Source organism: Mchenga conophoros, linkage group LG12 (genome assembly GCF_057382185.1).
Source record: "Mchenga conophoros isolate Kocher_MC1m ecotype Shallow Benthic linkage group LG12, M_conophoros_male_GT1.1, whole genome shotgun sequence".
Lineage (NCBI taxonomy): Eukaryota > Metazoa > Chordata > Actinopteri > Cichliformes > Cichlidae > Mchenga > Mchenga conophoros.
The window spans coordinates 26,497,978-26,513,750 of record NC_140537.1 but is presented as its reverse complement, the minus strand read 5'-3'; the positions used below and the strand labels follow the sequence as shown (position 1 = coordinate 26,513,750).

General features: G+C 41.9%; 1 protein-coding gene across 1 annotated transcript; it reads left to right on the top strand.

Moving 5' to 3' along the window:
• The first annotated feature begins 1,915 nt into the window (after positions 1–1,915).
• Positions 1,916–11,858, top strand: plpp1b (phospholipid phosphatase 1b). The gene is made up of 7 exons (XM_085294833.1): positions 1,916–2,021; positions 2,209–2,396; positions 4,637–4,788; positions 4,888–5,168; positions 7,193–7,250; positions 7,344–7,520; positions 7,608–11,858. The coding sequence occupies exons 1-7, from the start codon at positions 1,996–1,998 to the stop codon at positions 7,731–7,733; spliced, it is 1,008 nt and encodes a 335-aa protein (XP_085150959.1). The 5' UTR covers positions 1,916–1,995; the 3' UTR covers positions 7,734–11,858.
• The last annotated feature ends 3,915 nt before the right edge of the window (positions 11,859–15,773 follow it).

Below are 15,773 nucleotides of genomic sequence, written 5' to 3'. Positions count from 1 at the left end.
CTGCTCTGTTTAGCTAAACTTCCCTATTTGTTGGGGGAAAGGTTTATAAACGTTTATAAGGGTTTTCTGCAGTTTCACTTACCTTTTTCACGACGCTCTGCATTTAATCAGTAACAATGAGAAACACCCTGTTTCAGAATGACACTGAAAAACTAGTTCATCCATTTATTACTTCTTGGCTGGACTACTGTAATTCATCATTATCAGGATGTCCTAAAACTCCCCAAAAAGCCTTCAGTTAATCCAAAATGCTGCAGTAAGAGTACTGACAGGGACTAGAAAGAGAGAGCATATTTCTCCTCTCTTCATTGGCTCCCCGTTAAATCCATATTCAAATTTAAAATCCTTCTCATCACATACCAGATCTTGATTAATCAGGCTGCATCTTATCTTAATGACCGCATCACCCAATTAGAGCACTTTGCTCTCACACTGCAGGCTTGCTTGTGGCTCCTAGAGTATTTAAAAGTAGAGCCTGAGGCAGAGCATTCCGCTTTCAGACCCCTCTCCCATATCCCGCTTCTAGTTTGGATTCAGGAGACAGAAATCGCCTCTACTTTTAAGTTTAGGCTTAAAACTGTCCTTTTTGACAAAACTTTTATTTGGGGCTGGATCGGGTGACCCTGAATCCTCCCTTAGTTATGCTGCAATAGGTCTGGGCTGCTGGGGGATTCCCATGACGCATTGAGTGTTTCATCAGGAGTCGCCTATGCTGTCTTTTTTTCCCCGCTCCTCTCGTCATTTAACAGAACAGGTCTATTTTAACTTTGCAAAGTTCCTATTTAAGAAGCAATTTTGGTTCTGGGTCCTCCCCAACTCCTGAAAGTGAGTAAGGAAAATGAAGAGGCAAAAACTATCCCTAAAGCTCCCTGCAGTTTTCCAGGAAAACCCCAAAACACTAAACAAGGCAAACAGTACAACACTGTATGTTCGAGGAAGAAGTATTTCCCATGTTTTGATCCAACAGGAAATGTGCTTTGGTTCTCTTTCAAATGCTTGCTACACATACTCAACCCGAGGAAGCTCCCTGAAGCAGCAGGGTCACCTGCTGGTTCGTGAAACCATAATCTGATCAGTTTTACTCTTCTTGGAACCACAATTTAAGAAATGAACATCATGCTGTAGTAAAGAATACTTAAAACTAAGGACCGAAACGATAAATTCACCAGGAAAAGGATTTACTGAGATCGCAAATCAAGGGAGAAGTAGGGTGATTCAACTCACAGACCCTTAAACGCACAGAGGAGGAATACTAGGATAAACCCTGCTGCATCAGATCAATATGTTTGACCGATTAGGCCCACGGAAGCTCTCTCCTATTAATAGCAGTGGCGTTGAAACCTCATTACAGCTCCTGAGGGAGGAGCAGCTCTGTATCGGCCCATGACTGGCGCAGAGAGCACAGGCACGCCATAGGTCTAAGATTCCTATTACCGCTTCCACGTTGAGTGCTTCCTTCAGGCATCCTTCGGAAATTCAACAAAATGTTTCCAAGGGCAAAAAGAGATTCTAAACTCCTCATGGTGTTTTCTTAACTTAACAGGACTTTAGTCTGTTTGCGCCTGTCTGTATATTTTTACTTATTTTGATATCCTGTTAATTAAGTAAATAACCTGTCACCAGTTGGAACTGTACAGATTTGCATTAAACAACCCTAAAACCGGTTAAACAAACTTTCATCTCTATTGGTTTTTGTTGCGATTTAAGTCTCAAGCCCCTCAAAAAACTCCTAAAAACAGGAGGGGAGGAACATTATTACAAACATTATTTATGTGCTGATTAATTATCCACTTAAATTGTCGTTAAAATAGCCGAATTCGATTATTATGTATCGGTAGGCCTGAATGGCGGATCAAGCGAAATTGCATATTTTCCCAGCTGTCAGTGAAGGCATCTTTAATCACAACTGGAGAGAGGCGCTTGTGTCACAGCGTCACCGGTAATATTTCATCTGGGGCTGGAGGGTATTATGAGCAGAAGAAATCCCGCTGAGTTATGATGGTTTGTGAGCAGCTCAAAGGGTGAGAGGCTCGTCACGTGTGTGGTGGTGTTTTTAGATTAGATTTAGCCTTTAGTTAAGTGTCTTCTTCTTCTTCTTCCTTTTTAAAAAACTCCCAGAGTATATTTTACCTCCCCGGTAGATTTAGAAGCTCTTTGGCAGTTCCAGGATAATGACCCTGGTGTGTTTTAATTTTCTGGACTGAGTAGCGAGACATGTGCAGCAGATAGACTGCATCTCGTCACTCCAAAAAGTAGCCGACGGCCGATCAGCAGCCGAGACAGTCGGGACTGTCCATTTATTCTAAAGGCAGAAACCCCCAGAGCAAGAAGGAGCAACATGTTTGAATCCACGGGAATCCCTCTCATCGCGCTGGATATCGCGTGTCTTATCCTGGGTATGTAAATCAAATTCTGTCCCAACCTGAAGACATCTTTTAAACTGTTTATTCATCGGCTACCAATATCTAACAAAAAAGTTGTTTCGTAGTATTTGTTTTTACATCAAACTGAATTTAAAGGAGTGATCTGTCAGAGAGACGTTAGATAAAGTTGATGTCAAAGCAAATCTATTCAAATGGTATGGATATATATTATGTAAATGCTCATGGGAAGGCTTGAGGTTTAGGTAACCTGGCAGGAAGATGGAAAAAGGGCGATAACGTCCCACCCTGTTTGTGTTTCCCGAGCAAAGCCGTATTTTTAGCCCACTGTTTGAAATGTAATCATAGCACAGAGCCTGGTGCACGTCTGCGAAAGGGATCCGACAGTGTTGAGGTAATCATGCAATAAAAGACAATGACTGGAGTTTTAGTGATAGCTGTAAAAGCCTTGAACCTTGTATCTGGGACACTCACTTCAGTTTGATAGTTGCCGTGTTTGATAAGGACAGATACAGGCAGACACTCAAGCCCTTCCCTGTGATTACAAGGAACTCCTGCTTCACTGCTTAGTCAGGGTCTTGTGGTTGACTGTGCAATGCTGAGTCGTACATCTCATTGCTTGTTTTGTTTTGGAGCTGGCACCAGTCAGACTGGAAAAACTGAGTCTCTGATTTTTACCCTGTTTTTAATTCTTAAACAGAACTTATAATTGAAAGAAATGTTGAAATCCATTTATTTACGTGAAATGAGTTTAATACCTGCATTTAAGGTGTACTGCTGTAAAAGTATCCATGCAAAACAGTAACAATACTGGATGCATCATTGTATAAGCAGCATTTGAATGCTGTGTTAAAAGTAGGACTGAACAACTCTGTGCACTGATTACAGATTTTAAAAAAATTTTTTTTTTTTTTTACAGTTATCAAACAAACAGATGTACAGTGTTCATCTCTGAAATAACATATAGCGTATTATGGTCATACTTCGATAAGGTGCATGTGTATATATAGTCTTATATATCTAGACTACATGCAGGCCTGTGAAAAACTAACTACACCCTTGCTGCTTCCTAGGAATTAAGATGGTAAGTAGCGGCCTTGTGCTGCTAGTGAAATGCACTTGATTAATTGCTCATCAGCAAGTGTGAGCTTTAAGTGTTTATCTTTAAAAGCAGAAGTTTTGTCATTCTGCTGCTCTGGAGCAATCAGCTGTATGTAGACACATTGCTCAAGTCTTGGAGTGAAGTGGAGCTTCTGACAAATTCACCTTTATGTCAAACTGTGAAAATTCTCCCAAAATCCAAGAGCTTAGACTCTTAGACTCTCCAGGTCCAATTTAGCATGTTAAGCTCTAAAGTTCACGATGGTGGGGATGCCAGTTTAGCTGACTGGTTGAGCAGGGGACCATATGGCCAGGGGACCATATAAATCCCTGACAAAGATTAAGATGTTTGTACTAACTAACTAAAATGAAAACAAAACAGTACACTTTTAAACTGTACTGTACTTTTGAACAGATTTCAACCTGATGTCAACAAAGAAGACAGAAAATGAACAAACTAGTTAATGAACTGGTTCCTTATTTTATTGTTTGATCTGCGTAATTAAAATTTCTGCACGATTATACCTCATATGTCCTGAACAGTAAGTTCAAGTTTATTCAGGATTTCAGAACGATTTACTTTGTGCTTCAGTGACTCTATATTTGGTCATTTAGCCTAAAAGCATTAATACCAATGATTCCTCAGTCTTCACGTTTGGAAATATACCTGTTATTGCAATACTGTTTTCAGTTTAGCCAAGAGACGGTGCAGTTTTGTAATGTCTAAAGAAGCCACAGGGGAAGGGAAGGGCACAAGTCAGAGTACGTTTCATATGTTATGGTGTTCTCTGTACAGATTAACATGATGGGTTCAGTGTTTAACGCTAAACATGTGACTTACGTGCTGTATATTCACAGATTTGCCTGGTTACTTTTTGAAAAAATGTTTTTGCAGTAATTCAAGGCCTCAGGCAGTTAATTATGAAATAGTATGCCCTTTTTGGGAGGAGTACAAAGGGAAATCTCACAATGAAGAAGTGTTGAAAGTGTCTCTTTGAGAAGAAAGATTTTCTGTGTGATCCAGACAGATCATGTTTCCTGTGTCTGAATCATCACACTTTTTAAAGCATTGTATAGCAGCAGCATTGCAAATATTAATGACATAAGATGAGCTGAAACCTGAAATTGTTCCATTTGCTCCATTTTATTTTTAGTTGGGCTTCCATTTTTTATCCTTACCCCGAAACACAGCCCTTTCAAACGGGGTTTCTTCTGTAACGATGAGTCCATCAGGTACCCGCTCAAAGAGGACACCATATCCTACCAGCTGCTGGGAGGAGTCATGATCCCCTTCACACTGATTGTAGTAAGTCAGGAGTATTCTTCTACAACCAAAGCCTCTTATTTTGCCTTTGGTCAACATGTGTGACTATTTTTTCCCCCCACTTTGGATCTTTTTCCTCAGATCGTATGTGGAGAGTGCCTTTCTGTTTACCTGTCACGCGTCAGGAACCAGTCTTTGGGGACCAAGTATATTTCATGTCTTTACAAAGCTGTGGGGAGCTACGTGTTTGGAGCTGCTGCCAGCCAGTCTCTGACGGACATAGCCAAATACTCCATTGGTCGTTTGAGGCCAAACTTCCTGGCTGTATGCAACCCAGTGTGGGATCGTATCAACTGCAAAGCTGGTGGATACATCGTGAACTTCACCTGCAGCGGGGATGAATTTCTGGTGGATGAAGCCAGGTAAAGATCCTGAGCACAAACCAAATGAAACCTATTTGATTTAATGTGGTGTGATTGTTGCAGTGCATTTGCCCTATAATTTTTTGTACTGTTTAGCATTTGCTGTTTACAAGTGAGATATGAAATACACCCACATTAATAATAATTACTGTGTACAACAGCCTCTCCGTGAATCGCTACCGAGGGGTTTGTGTGTCCCAGGGATCCCAGGGGCTATGTTGTCTGGGGGCTTTTGCCCCCTGGTAGGGTCTCCCATGGCAAATTGGTCCTGGGTGAGGGACCAGACAAAGAGCGATTCAGACGACCCTTATGAGAAAAACATCGAGGGAACAGTTTACCCTGCCCAGGTAAACCCTGCCCAGGAGCGGAGGCCCTGGCGGACTGAAAGGCCCGGGGAGGGTGCCCGAGGGCGAGCGTCTGGTGGCCGGAGACTTTCAGATTAAAAACAGGCAATAAGTGGGCTAAAACCAGATTGAGAGTGTGGCCACACTGTTGCGTGGGTGCAGACACACATCGAACTAAATTAAAAGAATCGGTAAGATTCAAAAAGTCTTTAACCATAGGCTTATCTGGACAGCACACATGAATATTAAAATCCCCAACAATAAGAAAGGAGTAATATATAGGGGGATCACACTCCTCAGCCTCCCCGGGAAAGTCTATGCCAGGGTGCTGGAAAGGACAGTTCGTCCGCTAGTTGAACCTCAGATACAGGAGGAACAATGCAGTTTTCGTCCTGGTCGCGGAACACTGGACCAGCTCTTTATCCTCTCAAGGGTACTTGAGGGTGCATGGGAGTTTGCCCAACCAGTCTACATGTATTTTGTGGACTTGGAGAAGGCATTCGACCGTGTCCCTCGGGGTGTCCTGTGGGAGGTGCTGCGGGAGTATGGGGTGTCTGGCCCATTGCTACGGGCCATTCGATCCCTGTACAACCGTTGCAAGAGCTTGGTTCACATTGCCGGCAATAAGTCGGACTCGTTCCCGGTGGGTGATGGGCTCCGCCAGGGCTGCCCTTTGTCACCGATTCTGTTCATAATTTTTATGGACAGGATTTCTAGGCGCAGCCAAGTAGTGGAGGGCTTTCACTTCGGTGGCCTCAGAATCTCATCTCTGCTCTTTGCGGATGATGTGGTTCTGTTGGCTTCATCGGGTGAGGGCCTCCAGCTCGCACTGGAACGGTTTGCAGCCGAGTCTGAAGCAGCGGGAATGAGGATCAGCACCTCCAAATCTGAGGCCATGGTTCTCAGCCGGAAAAGGGTGGAGTGCCCACTCCGGGTCGGGGATGAGTTCCTGCCCCAAGTGGAGGAGTTCAAGTATCTCGGGGTCTTGTTTGCGAGTGATGGGAGAAGGGAGCTGGAGATCGACAGACTGATTGGTGCTGCGGCCGCAGTAATGCAGATGCTGCACCGGTCCGTCATGGTGAAGAGGGAGCTGAGTGTAAAAGCAAAGTTCTCAATTTACCGGTCGATCTACGTCCATACCCTCACCTATGGCCACGAGCTGTATGTTGTGACCGAAAGAACGAGATCGCGGATACAAGCGGCGGAAATGAGCTTCCTCCGAAGGGTGGCTGGCCTCTCCCTTAGAGATGGGGTGAGAAGCTCAGCCATCCGGGAGGGGCTCAGAGTAGAGCCGCTGCTCCTCCACATCGAAAGGAGCCAGCTGAGGTGGTTCGGGCATCTGACAAGGATGCCTCCTGTGTGAGGTGTTCCGGGCATGTCCCACCGGGAGGAGGCCCTGGGACAGACCCAGGACACGCTGGAGAGATTATCTCTCGGCTGGCCTTGGTGTTCCCCCGGATAAGATGGAGGAGGTGCCTGGGGAGAGGGAGGTCTGGGCTTCTCTGCTTAGGCTGCTGCCCCCGCGACCCGGCCCCGGATAAAGCGGAAGAAGATGGATGGATGGTGTACAACAGGACAGTTTTAGACACTGATTATGACAGAAGGACTTAAACATAAAAGGCTGATTTTTTTTTTTCTTTTTCTTCTTCTAAATTTCAATTTCTCGTTTATTTATTGTAGACTGTCCTTCTACTCTGGTCATTCATCCTTCTCTATGTACTGCATGCTGTTCCTTGTTGTAAGTATATATTGTCTTTAATACAAACTGATTTGTTGCTTTGTTAAAGAGGAGATACTAAAATCTTTGGTATTTGCTCTCTTGCTACTGTAGCTATACATTCAAGCCCGGCTGAGGTCACAATGGGCGAGGCTTTTGCGTCCCACCATTCAGTTTTTCCTGATTGCTACTGCAGTGTATGTGGGTCTATCTCGGGTGTCCGATTACAAACATCACTGGAGTGATGTGTTCGCTGGCCTTCTGCAGGGCGGTATAGTGGCTGTTCTAACAGTAAGTTTCATGTTATTATTCTTTTTTTAAATACAGTTCTAGTACAGTTACAATACTAGAGTACTAACTTTCTCACGTTTCCTGCAGGTTTTCTGTGTCGCAAACTTCTTTTCACAACCAGTGGAGCCAGTGGTGACACAGGAGGAAGAAGCCTCACATGCCAGTTTACAGGACAACCCTTCCAATGGGAACCACTATGGCAGCACTGAGTGAACATGAGGCCCAACAGACAATACAGTGTGGGGACCTCTATCCTTTAAATCCATGGAACTGAAGAATTTATTTTAAATTGTTGTCCGTTTTTTGTGTGCATGTCTTGAACACGTTTTGCCACCATGCAGTAGCCATTGCAACAGCCTGCAGGCTTTAGCTGCTACCTAGTGTAGCCATGAAACTTTGGTCACAGGAAGAAAATGCACTACAGAGGATGAGACTTGCATCGCAAAAGAAGCATGACTTCCTGGCGAGTTTTAGTTAAATCCAACATAATGCTGTTTATTATGCAGCCGTAAAACAAAACACAGCATGTTGAGTTTAAGTTATTTTTATGTTTTAATTTACAGTGTGAGCTTCTGGAAATGTGGTTACTCTTGCGTATTGGTTTAATGCATCATGAATGAATGGAATTCCTTTTGCCCAGAATATAAAGAGTGTCTGTGTGTGCACTGCAAGCAGGCGTTTAGCGGCCTGAAACCTGTGAATAAGAAAACCAAGACTGCCCTTAAAATAGAGTGAACTGAGAAATCTTGTGCTCATCTTATGTTTATTTTTGCCTTAGAGTTTTGCTGCTACCTGCTGTTAAGTAATTTCCCCGATATAATTTAATCTATGTAAAATACAGTTTATTGACTTTTTTTGGTTTCTTTTATAGATTGTATAAATTGCTATGTTTCTGTCCACATTTAAGCTTTTAAAAGTACCGTTTCCAATACTGGGAAGAAATGAGACAAATAATAAAGAAAATGTCATTTTGCTACTTTGAATCAAAGAAAATAAGCTAATCCTTTTATGCCTTATCTATTCAAAAATACAGAGTAGATATAATGCAAGTAACTAGTGACTTGGGAATTTATTTATTTATTTTACAAAACTAGACTAATTTGCTGCTGCAGAGTAGCTAATTTAATGTCGTGGGAAAATAAAAGGACTGAAAAAGAGGGAAGGAATAGAGTGATGATGATTTGGAAAATTTGAATCTGCACTAAAACCTAAAAGTTATTAATACAAAACACTGGCTTGGCTTGTCATTTAGTTTAGGTGACCTTTTAAACCGCAAGTATGCAAATGTAGAGGATTTTATCAAAGGATACTTGTTTTCCAAGTGATGTTATGGATATGTGGATATATATAGGGTAAGCACCAGTAAGCATGCTAACAGGCAGACTATCACTACACATTTGTCACCCGTGGTTGCAAATGACTGAGGTAAGAATGTTCTTTAGAGTTGAAATCCCATCAACCTGATTTAATTACCTGCATGCTAGCTAGTTCTTTAGCACTCAGTAATAGCAGTAGAACACACAAAAATCAGCTCAGATGTACTAAAGTTGTTTAATTTTGGTTTGTGATCCTAAATAGGGTAAATCACCTCATTTATGCACTTGCTAATAGTTAAAGAAATAGTTAAAGTATTATCTTAATCTCAATGCAAAAGCAGCTACAGTATGTTTGCATCATAAGGACATTTGTGATTCTTTGTGGTGAACTAAAAACATTTCTAAATGAAGATGAAAGCAGGAGAGGTCTCTGCTGGAAGTAAGGTCAAAGTGGACAACAAATTAAAATGTGCTTCCACCCGTCCATTAGTTATAGACTAGACTAGTAAATTATTAGTTAATTATCAAATTACACAAAAGAGTTGTGGCTAACTGGAGTTTTAACGTATTAACACACTCTGTGTGGTGGTTAACACATTTACCTTACATGCAAAAGAGACTTAGAGCCTTTTATTGTCATTGTGCAGTTTCTTGCACAGCGAAATTGGGTAGCAGGACCACAAAGGTGCAAAAGTAAGAATTAGAGAAACCAATATACAACAAGGGGAAAAAAATAAGTAAAATAAAATAAAAAGCAATGTATATGTATACATTTATGTGAGTGAAACTATATACATGGTGTATGTGTAAGAAACATTGAAACAGAAACATTGTGGGTCTGTATACAAGGGCAGTTATATAATATAATAAATAAATAAGGGTGGAGGGGCTATGGTCATTTAGGGTGGAGATGGTAGTTCTACTGGGACCAAAATATTGCACATACCAAGGATATTGCACATGAGCCAAAAATATTGCACAGAGCATGGAAAGAACTCCATTTCAAGACCCGTTGGACACACAAACCCACCCTCAGGTGGACACGAGCTGGTGTGACTCTAATACCAGTCCCAAGCCCATGGCAGGGCTGTGTCAGGAAAGAGTTGTGACATAAAATCTGTGCCAAATCAAACATGTGGATCCATTTCCTGTGGTGCTCTGTTAGGGAAACAAGAAAGCAGCCAAAAGTAACTGAGTAGCTTTGCAGGATTCACAGTTCAAACTGATCTTTATTCCTTGCCCTGTGTTTACCCCCTGTCTAAAAGAGCCATTTTAGCATCTCTACCTTATAGACAGCTTTGTTTTCCTCACTTGCTTCCCCTCTCAAACAGAAGGTTTGAGATGCATTAGCCCCCCAGCGCAACCAAGCAGCTTAGTTATCTGAAAATATAAATTCTATGACTACAAATTATCACAAAAAGTTTAAATAAAAAAAACAAACCTGCTGCTAATGGTCCAATAAAGTAATTTGAACAAAGCTCTGTCAACTTGTTTAATCTCTAAGTGGTGGATCCAGCACACCAAAGGTCACTCACACCAAAGTTTCTCTAAAAGGATCACTGATAGTGTCTCTGGTTATATAGTAACTACCATGGAACTCTACCAGCCAGGGTTATGGAATAACCACTGCTGGTTGGAGAAGTCTATATTAGCTTTCATTTCCAAGTATGACAGAATGGGTAGATGACATAAACAAACCTACATACTAACCTGACCTCAAATCAGTCTCATAGGCTGTTAATGCAGTCTAATAACTATATTTTGTACAAAGATCAGTCTCTAACTTCCACTTAGAGACAAACTTCCTCCTTCCTGAATGTCTAAAATCACCTCACGTGCAAATGTACAGTTTCAATTCCTGTTAAAGACTCGGTAATTCCCACATAATTTTGGATATTCATAAACAGTAACATACACATGGTGGCAGTTTTGAGGAATGTGATGATATGAAAAATTCAGAGACAGCTGACTATTGTTGCTCGTTTGACTAAACTCCTAACCCCACAGAGCAAATTTGATTTAGGGGCACACTGCTCCTTTGTGCACACTGGAGACACACTTTGCTTTCTAGGTGGACTATGATTTGGTGTTTCACAGTTTTGGCATGTAGGACTGCTAAAGGATAATAAGTAGTAATAGTAGTAATACTATTATATATAGATAGTTCAAGTGTATCTGGTGATTAAAAGCTTCACATTTGACCAATTAGGTTGCCTAAAATTTATTTTAAGATGACCAGATGACCATGTTTATTTGGGACAGAACTGCATTTTTATTTTCCCAGTGCATGTGGAGGGAAAGCTTGTTATTATAATCAAATTAAGGTTAGCCTGTCTAATGCTATGCCAATCAGGGAAGTTACCAAAAAGACACAAGCTTTGCAGATTATGGTGAATATGACGGAAACTATGACACATAAAAGGATGCAGCAGTATGTAGTAATGATAAAATATGTGTGTGTCATATTCGGCTAAAACTTGCTACAATTGTTAGATATAGCTCAAAAAAGGTATGCCAAGCAATGGATGTATCCCTACTGAAACCCAAAGACTGTCACTAGAGATAGACTATTGCATGAGACCAAACTTCAGCTTCCTATTGTTCTTATTATATTTCCTTTACAATGGTAATGGAAAAGTTGCATTCAAATAAAATATACTTGTCTACCGCCCAGCATTGTTGACATGTCCCACTTTGTCTCAGACAAACACTGGATTTGTCCTACATTTAGTTTGTTGAGATCTGGTCACCCTAATCTCTCTTGTCACACTGACATCAACAATAGCGCTTATTGAAAGCATCTCCATTCACTCTCTGTCACATGTCTCACTATATCTTGCCAGGCAGTGATGCTGTTGGAGGAACAAGCGACTCAGAGCACAATGTGAAATGGCAACTTTTTAAGAGCGGTCAGTGAAAAAAAGATGATGTTATGTAAGTTAAAAAATTCAGGAGAATTTATTTATGTGGATAAGAAAAAAAACAAGCTAAGAAAAAAAAACTACAGAAAATGAAGGAATAATGAGAGCTAACGTTGTGATAAACTTTGGTTCTTGATGTGGTAACCAAAAGAGAACAAAGTTCTTAATTGCAAAAAATGTACTTTTTGTCCAATGTTGTTCCTGTTTAATAAGAAGAGACAAACAGAGAAGTGTGGAAGAGAAACACAGCCGCTCAGGAGAGGAAGAGAAAAAGGCAGCTTATCAGCAGTAGATTTGCAGTGGTATGTCAGGAAAGACATCTATGAATGAGAAATGGTATGCGGTAGTTTGTATTCACGTTAGCACTTTTTAACTTTCCGATCAGCTGCAAAATTTAACTCACTTCCAGAAATGGTGGCACGCTGTATAAAATGTAAATAAAAAACAGAATGCAATGATTTTCGAGGATCATAAACCCATATTTTATTTGCAATAGAACCTAGAAAAATGTTTAAACTGAGAAAATGTAACATTTTAAAGGAAAAATAAGGCCACTTTGAATTTGATGGCAGCAACATGTCTCAAAAAAGTTGCGACAGGACTGTGTTTACCCTTCATAGCATCACCTCTTCTTTTAACAACAGTCCAGAAATGTCTGGAAAGACCAGCTGCTGGACTTTTGGGAGAGGAAAGCTGTCCCATTCCTGTGTGACACAGGATTCTAGCTGCTCAACAGTCCTGGGTTCTTTGTCAGACCATCACAGACTACAGGACCACCAAACCCTCTCCCGCATCCTCTGATGTCTCCTTCCTAAACGAGCTCAACAACTTTTATGCTCGTTTTGAGCGAGGGAACCCCACAACCACAACCAAAGCAGACATGACGCCAGACCACCAACCTATGACTCTCTCCCCCACCGATGTAGGAGCGGTGCTGAGCAGGATCAATGTCCACAAGGCTGCAGGCCCTGATGGCATCCCCGGGTGTGTTCTCAGAGCGTGTTCTGGGGAGCTTGCAGGAGTGCTCACAGACATATTCAATCTGTCCTTGGCCCACGCTGTGGTACCGGCCTGCTTCAAATCCACCTCCATCGTCCCGATACCCAAAAACTCCAACCCATCTTGCCTCAATGATTACCGCCCAGTAGCACTCACCCCCATCATCACTAAGTGCTTAGAGCGACTGGTCCTAGCACACTTCAAATCCTGTCTCCCCCCCACCCTGGACCCCCACCAATTCGCATACCGCCGGAACAGGAGCACAGAGGATGCAGTCTCCATCGCAATGCACTCTGTCCTCTCACACCTGGACAACAACAACACCTACGCCAGAATGCTGTTTATAGACTTCAGTTCAGCATTCAATACAATCCACCCCTCACAACTCATCAGGAAACTGACAGACCTGGGTATCAGTTCCCTCATCTGCAAATGGTTACTGGACTTCCTGACCAACCGCCCCCAACATGTCCGGCTGGATAACCGCTGCTCATCTACCATCACAATGAACACCGGTGTACCACAAGGCTGTGTGATGAGCCCTTTCCTCTACTCCCTCTTCACCCACGACTGCAGACCTGCTGATGGTTCCAACACCATCATTAAGTTTGCAGATGACACCACGGTGATTGGCCTCATCAGTGACAACGATGAGGCCGCCTACAGGGAGGAGGTGGATCGTCTGGCTGAGTGGTGCGACAGAAACAACCTGCTGCTTAACACCGAGAAGACCAAGGAGCTCATCGTGGACTACAGGAGGAATGCTGACCCACATCCACCCATCCACATTAAGGGGACGGCTGTGGAGCGTGTGAGCAGCTTCAAGTTCCTGGGAGTCCACATCTCCGAGGATCTCACCTGGACGACCAACTGCTCCAAGCTGGTCAAGAAGGCTCACCAGCGCCTCTTCTTCTTGAGGACCCTGAGGAAGAACCACCTGTCCTCAGACATCCTGGTGAACTTCTATCGCTGCACCATCGAGAGCATCCTGACCAACTGTATAACAGTCTGGTACGGGAACTGCTCTGCCTCGGACCGGAAGGCGTTGCAGAGGGTCGTGAAAACTGCCCAGCGCATCGCCGGAGCACCACTTCCTGCCATAAAAGACATCTACAGGAAGCGGTGTCTGAAAAGGGCTGGGAAAATCATCAAAGACCCCAGTCACCCATCACATGGACTCTTCACCCTCCTGCCCTCTGGGAGGCGCCACAGGAGCCTCCGGACTAAGACCACCAGGTACCGGAACAGCTTCTTCCCCACAGCTGTCAGACTCCTGAACTCTGCCTCCTGACATCTGACCCACGTTAAACTCATGGACTGAACATACACACACCCACAATGGACAACTGTACCCTCAAACACAATAATAACATGGACTGAACCACCACTCACAACCACTAGCACTTTATATAGCCTCTGTAGAAACTATCTACACCCTCACTTATCTTAACTGCACTAATGTATAGCTCTGTGTAAATAATCATTCTGTACATTCGATAATCTTTAATCCTACAACTGTTTACAACTTGCATAGTTCCCATTTCTGTATAGCTGTATATCCCAGATTCTGTAAAGTTATTTATTTCATATTCTGTATAGTTTTTCATATTTATATCCTGTTCATATCCTGTACATAGCTTGTACTCACTACAGCCTGTACATACTTATAGTTATAGAATATTCACAACATACTTCATACCGTGTACATTATAACATACCATAATAGACCCATTTCTGTAATATACTCACATATCTATATTATTGCTAATATATATTGTAATATATCTATATCACTAAAGCACTTCTGGATGGATGCAAACTGCATTTCGTTGCCCTGTACCTGTGCATGTGCAATGACAATAAAGTTGAATTCTATTCTATTCTATTCTATTCTATTCTATATTTTTGTTTTATGCTGCATCACATGTTGTCAACTGATAACATACTGGGACTGCAGGCAGACCAGTTTAGCCTGTTAAGCCTGCCTACAGTTCTACAGTGAAGCCCTGCTGCTAGAGTATGCAGTTTAGCATTGTCTTGGTAAAAGATGCAAATAAAACAACATCATCTGGATGGGTCCATATATTGCTCTACCTGTACATAGTTTTCAGCATCGATTGGGGAAAGCACTAATTGTGTGGGACAGTGCTGAGAGTTGTCCATATCTAACTTAACAATTAAAACGGCATATCTTACTGAATTGTTTTTTAACACATAAATAGGGATATCTGGTCACTCTGATACCATCAGAGATGCAGGTTTTTTGGAAAGTTGATAAGCTGGATGGTGACTCGTTGCTTCAGTTTAGATGTGGCGTCCATGTTTTCCAAAATGAATTTTATTTTATTTTTTTCCACCTGATCAGTTTTCCAGTTTGCCTCAGTCCATTTTAAATAGGCTTTGGCCCAGAAAAAATGGTGGTGTTCTGGATGTTCAAATATGGGTACTTCTTTGTACAGAAGACCTTTAACCTGCATTTGTGGATGGCATGGAGAACTGTGTTCACAGACACTGAGTTCTTGAAGGATTCCTGAGCCCATGCAGTGATTTCCATGACAGAATCATGGCTTTTTAATGCAGTTCTGTCTGAGCACCTGAAGGTCACAGACATCCAACACTGATTTTTGAACTTGTCCATTGCCTACATAGATTTCTCCATATTCTCAGAGCCCTTTGATGATATTAAATGATGTAATTGTAAATGATGAGATAGTAAAAGTCTTCACTCTTCCTCTCTAAGATGCTTTTTTTAAAATACCCAATAATACTGGGTATTACACTAGGTAGTACTGACCTGCTAACAGTTAACCTAATTAGCTGTGAAATGTTCCTTCTACTTCACTTACTTTTTCAGCCTTGTGTCCCAACTTTCTTCAGATGTGTTAGTAATGTGTTAGTTTAAACACTTGTTTCATATTTTACAGTGAATAAAATTTGGTTTATGAGATACACGAATCATTGCATTTGTTTTAATTTACATCATAAACAGTGATCTTGTAATTTCTAACAATTCTTTT

Coding starts and splice junctions, on each gene's coding strand:
- plpp1b (XM_085294833.1), top strand. CDS start 1,996: ATGATGGTTTGTGAGCAGCTCAAAGG. Junction 2,397..4,636: donor TATCGCGTGTCTTATCCTGG/GTATGTAAATCA, acceptor TTTTATTTTTAG/TTGGGCTTCCATTTTTTATC. Junction 7,521..7,607: donor GTATAGTGGCTGTTCTAACA/GTAAGTTTCATG, acceptor CGTTTCCTGCAG/GTTTTCTGTGTCGCAAACTT.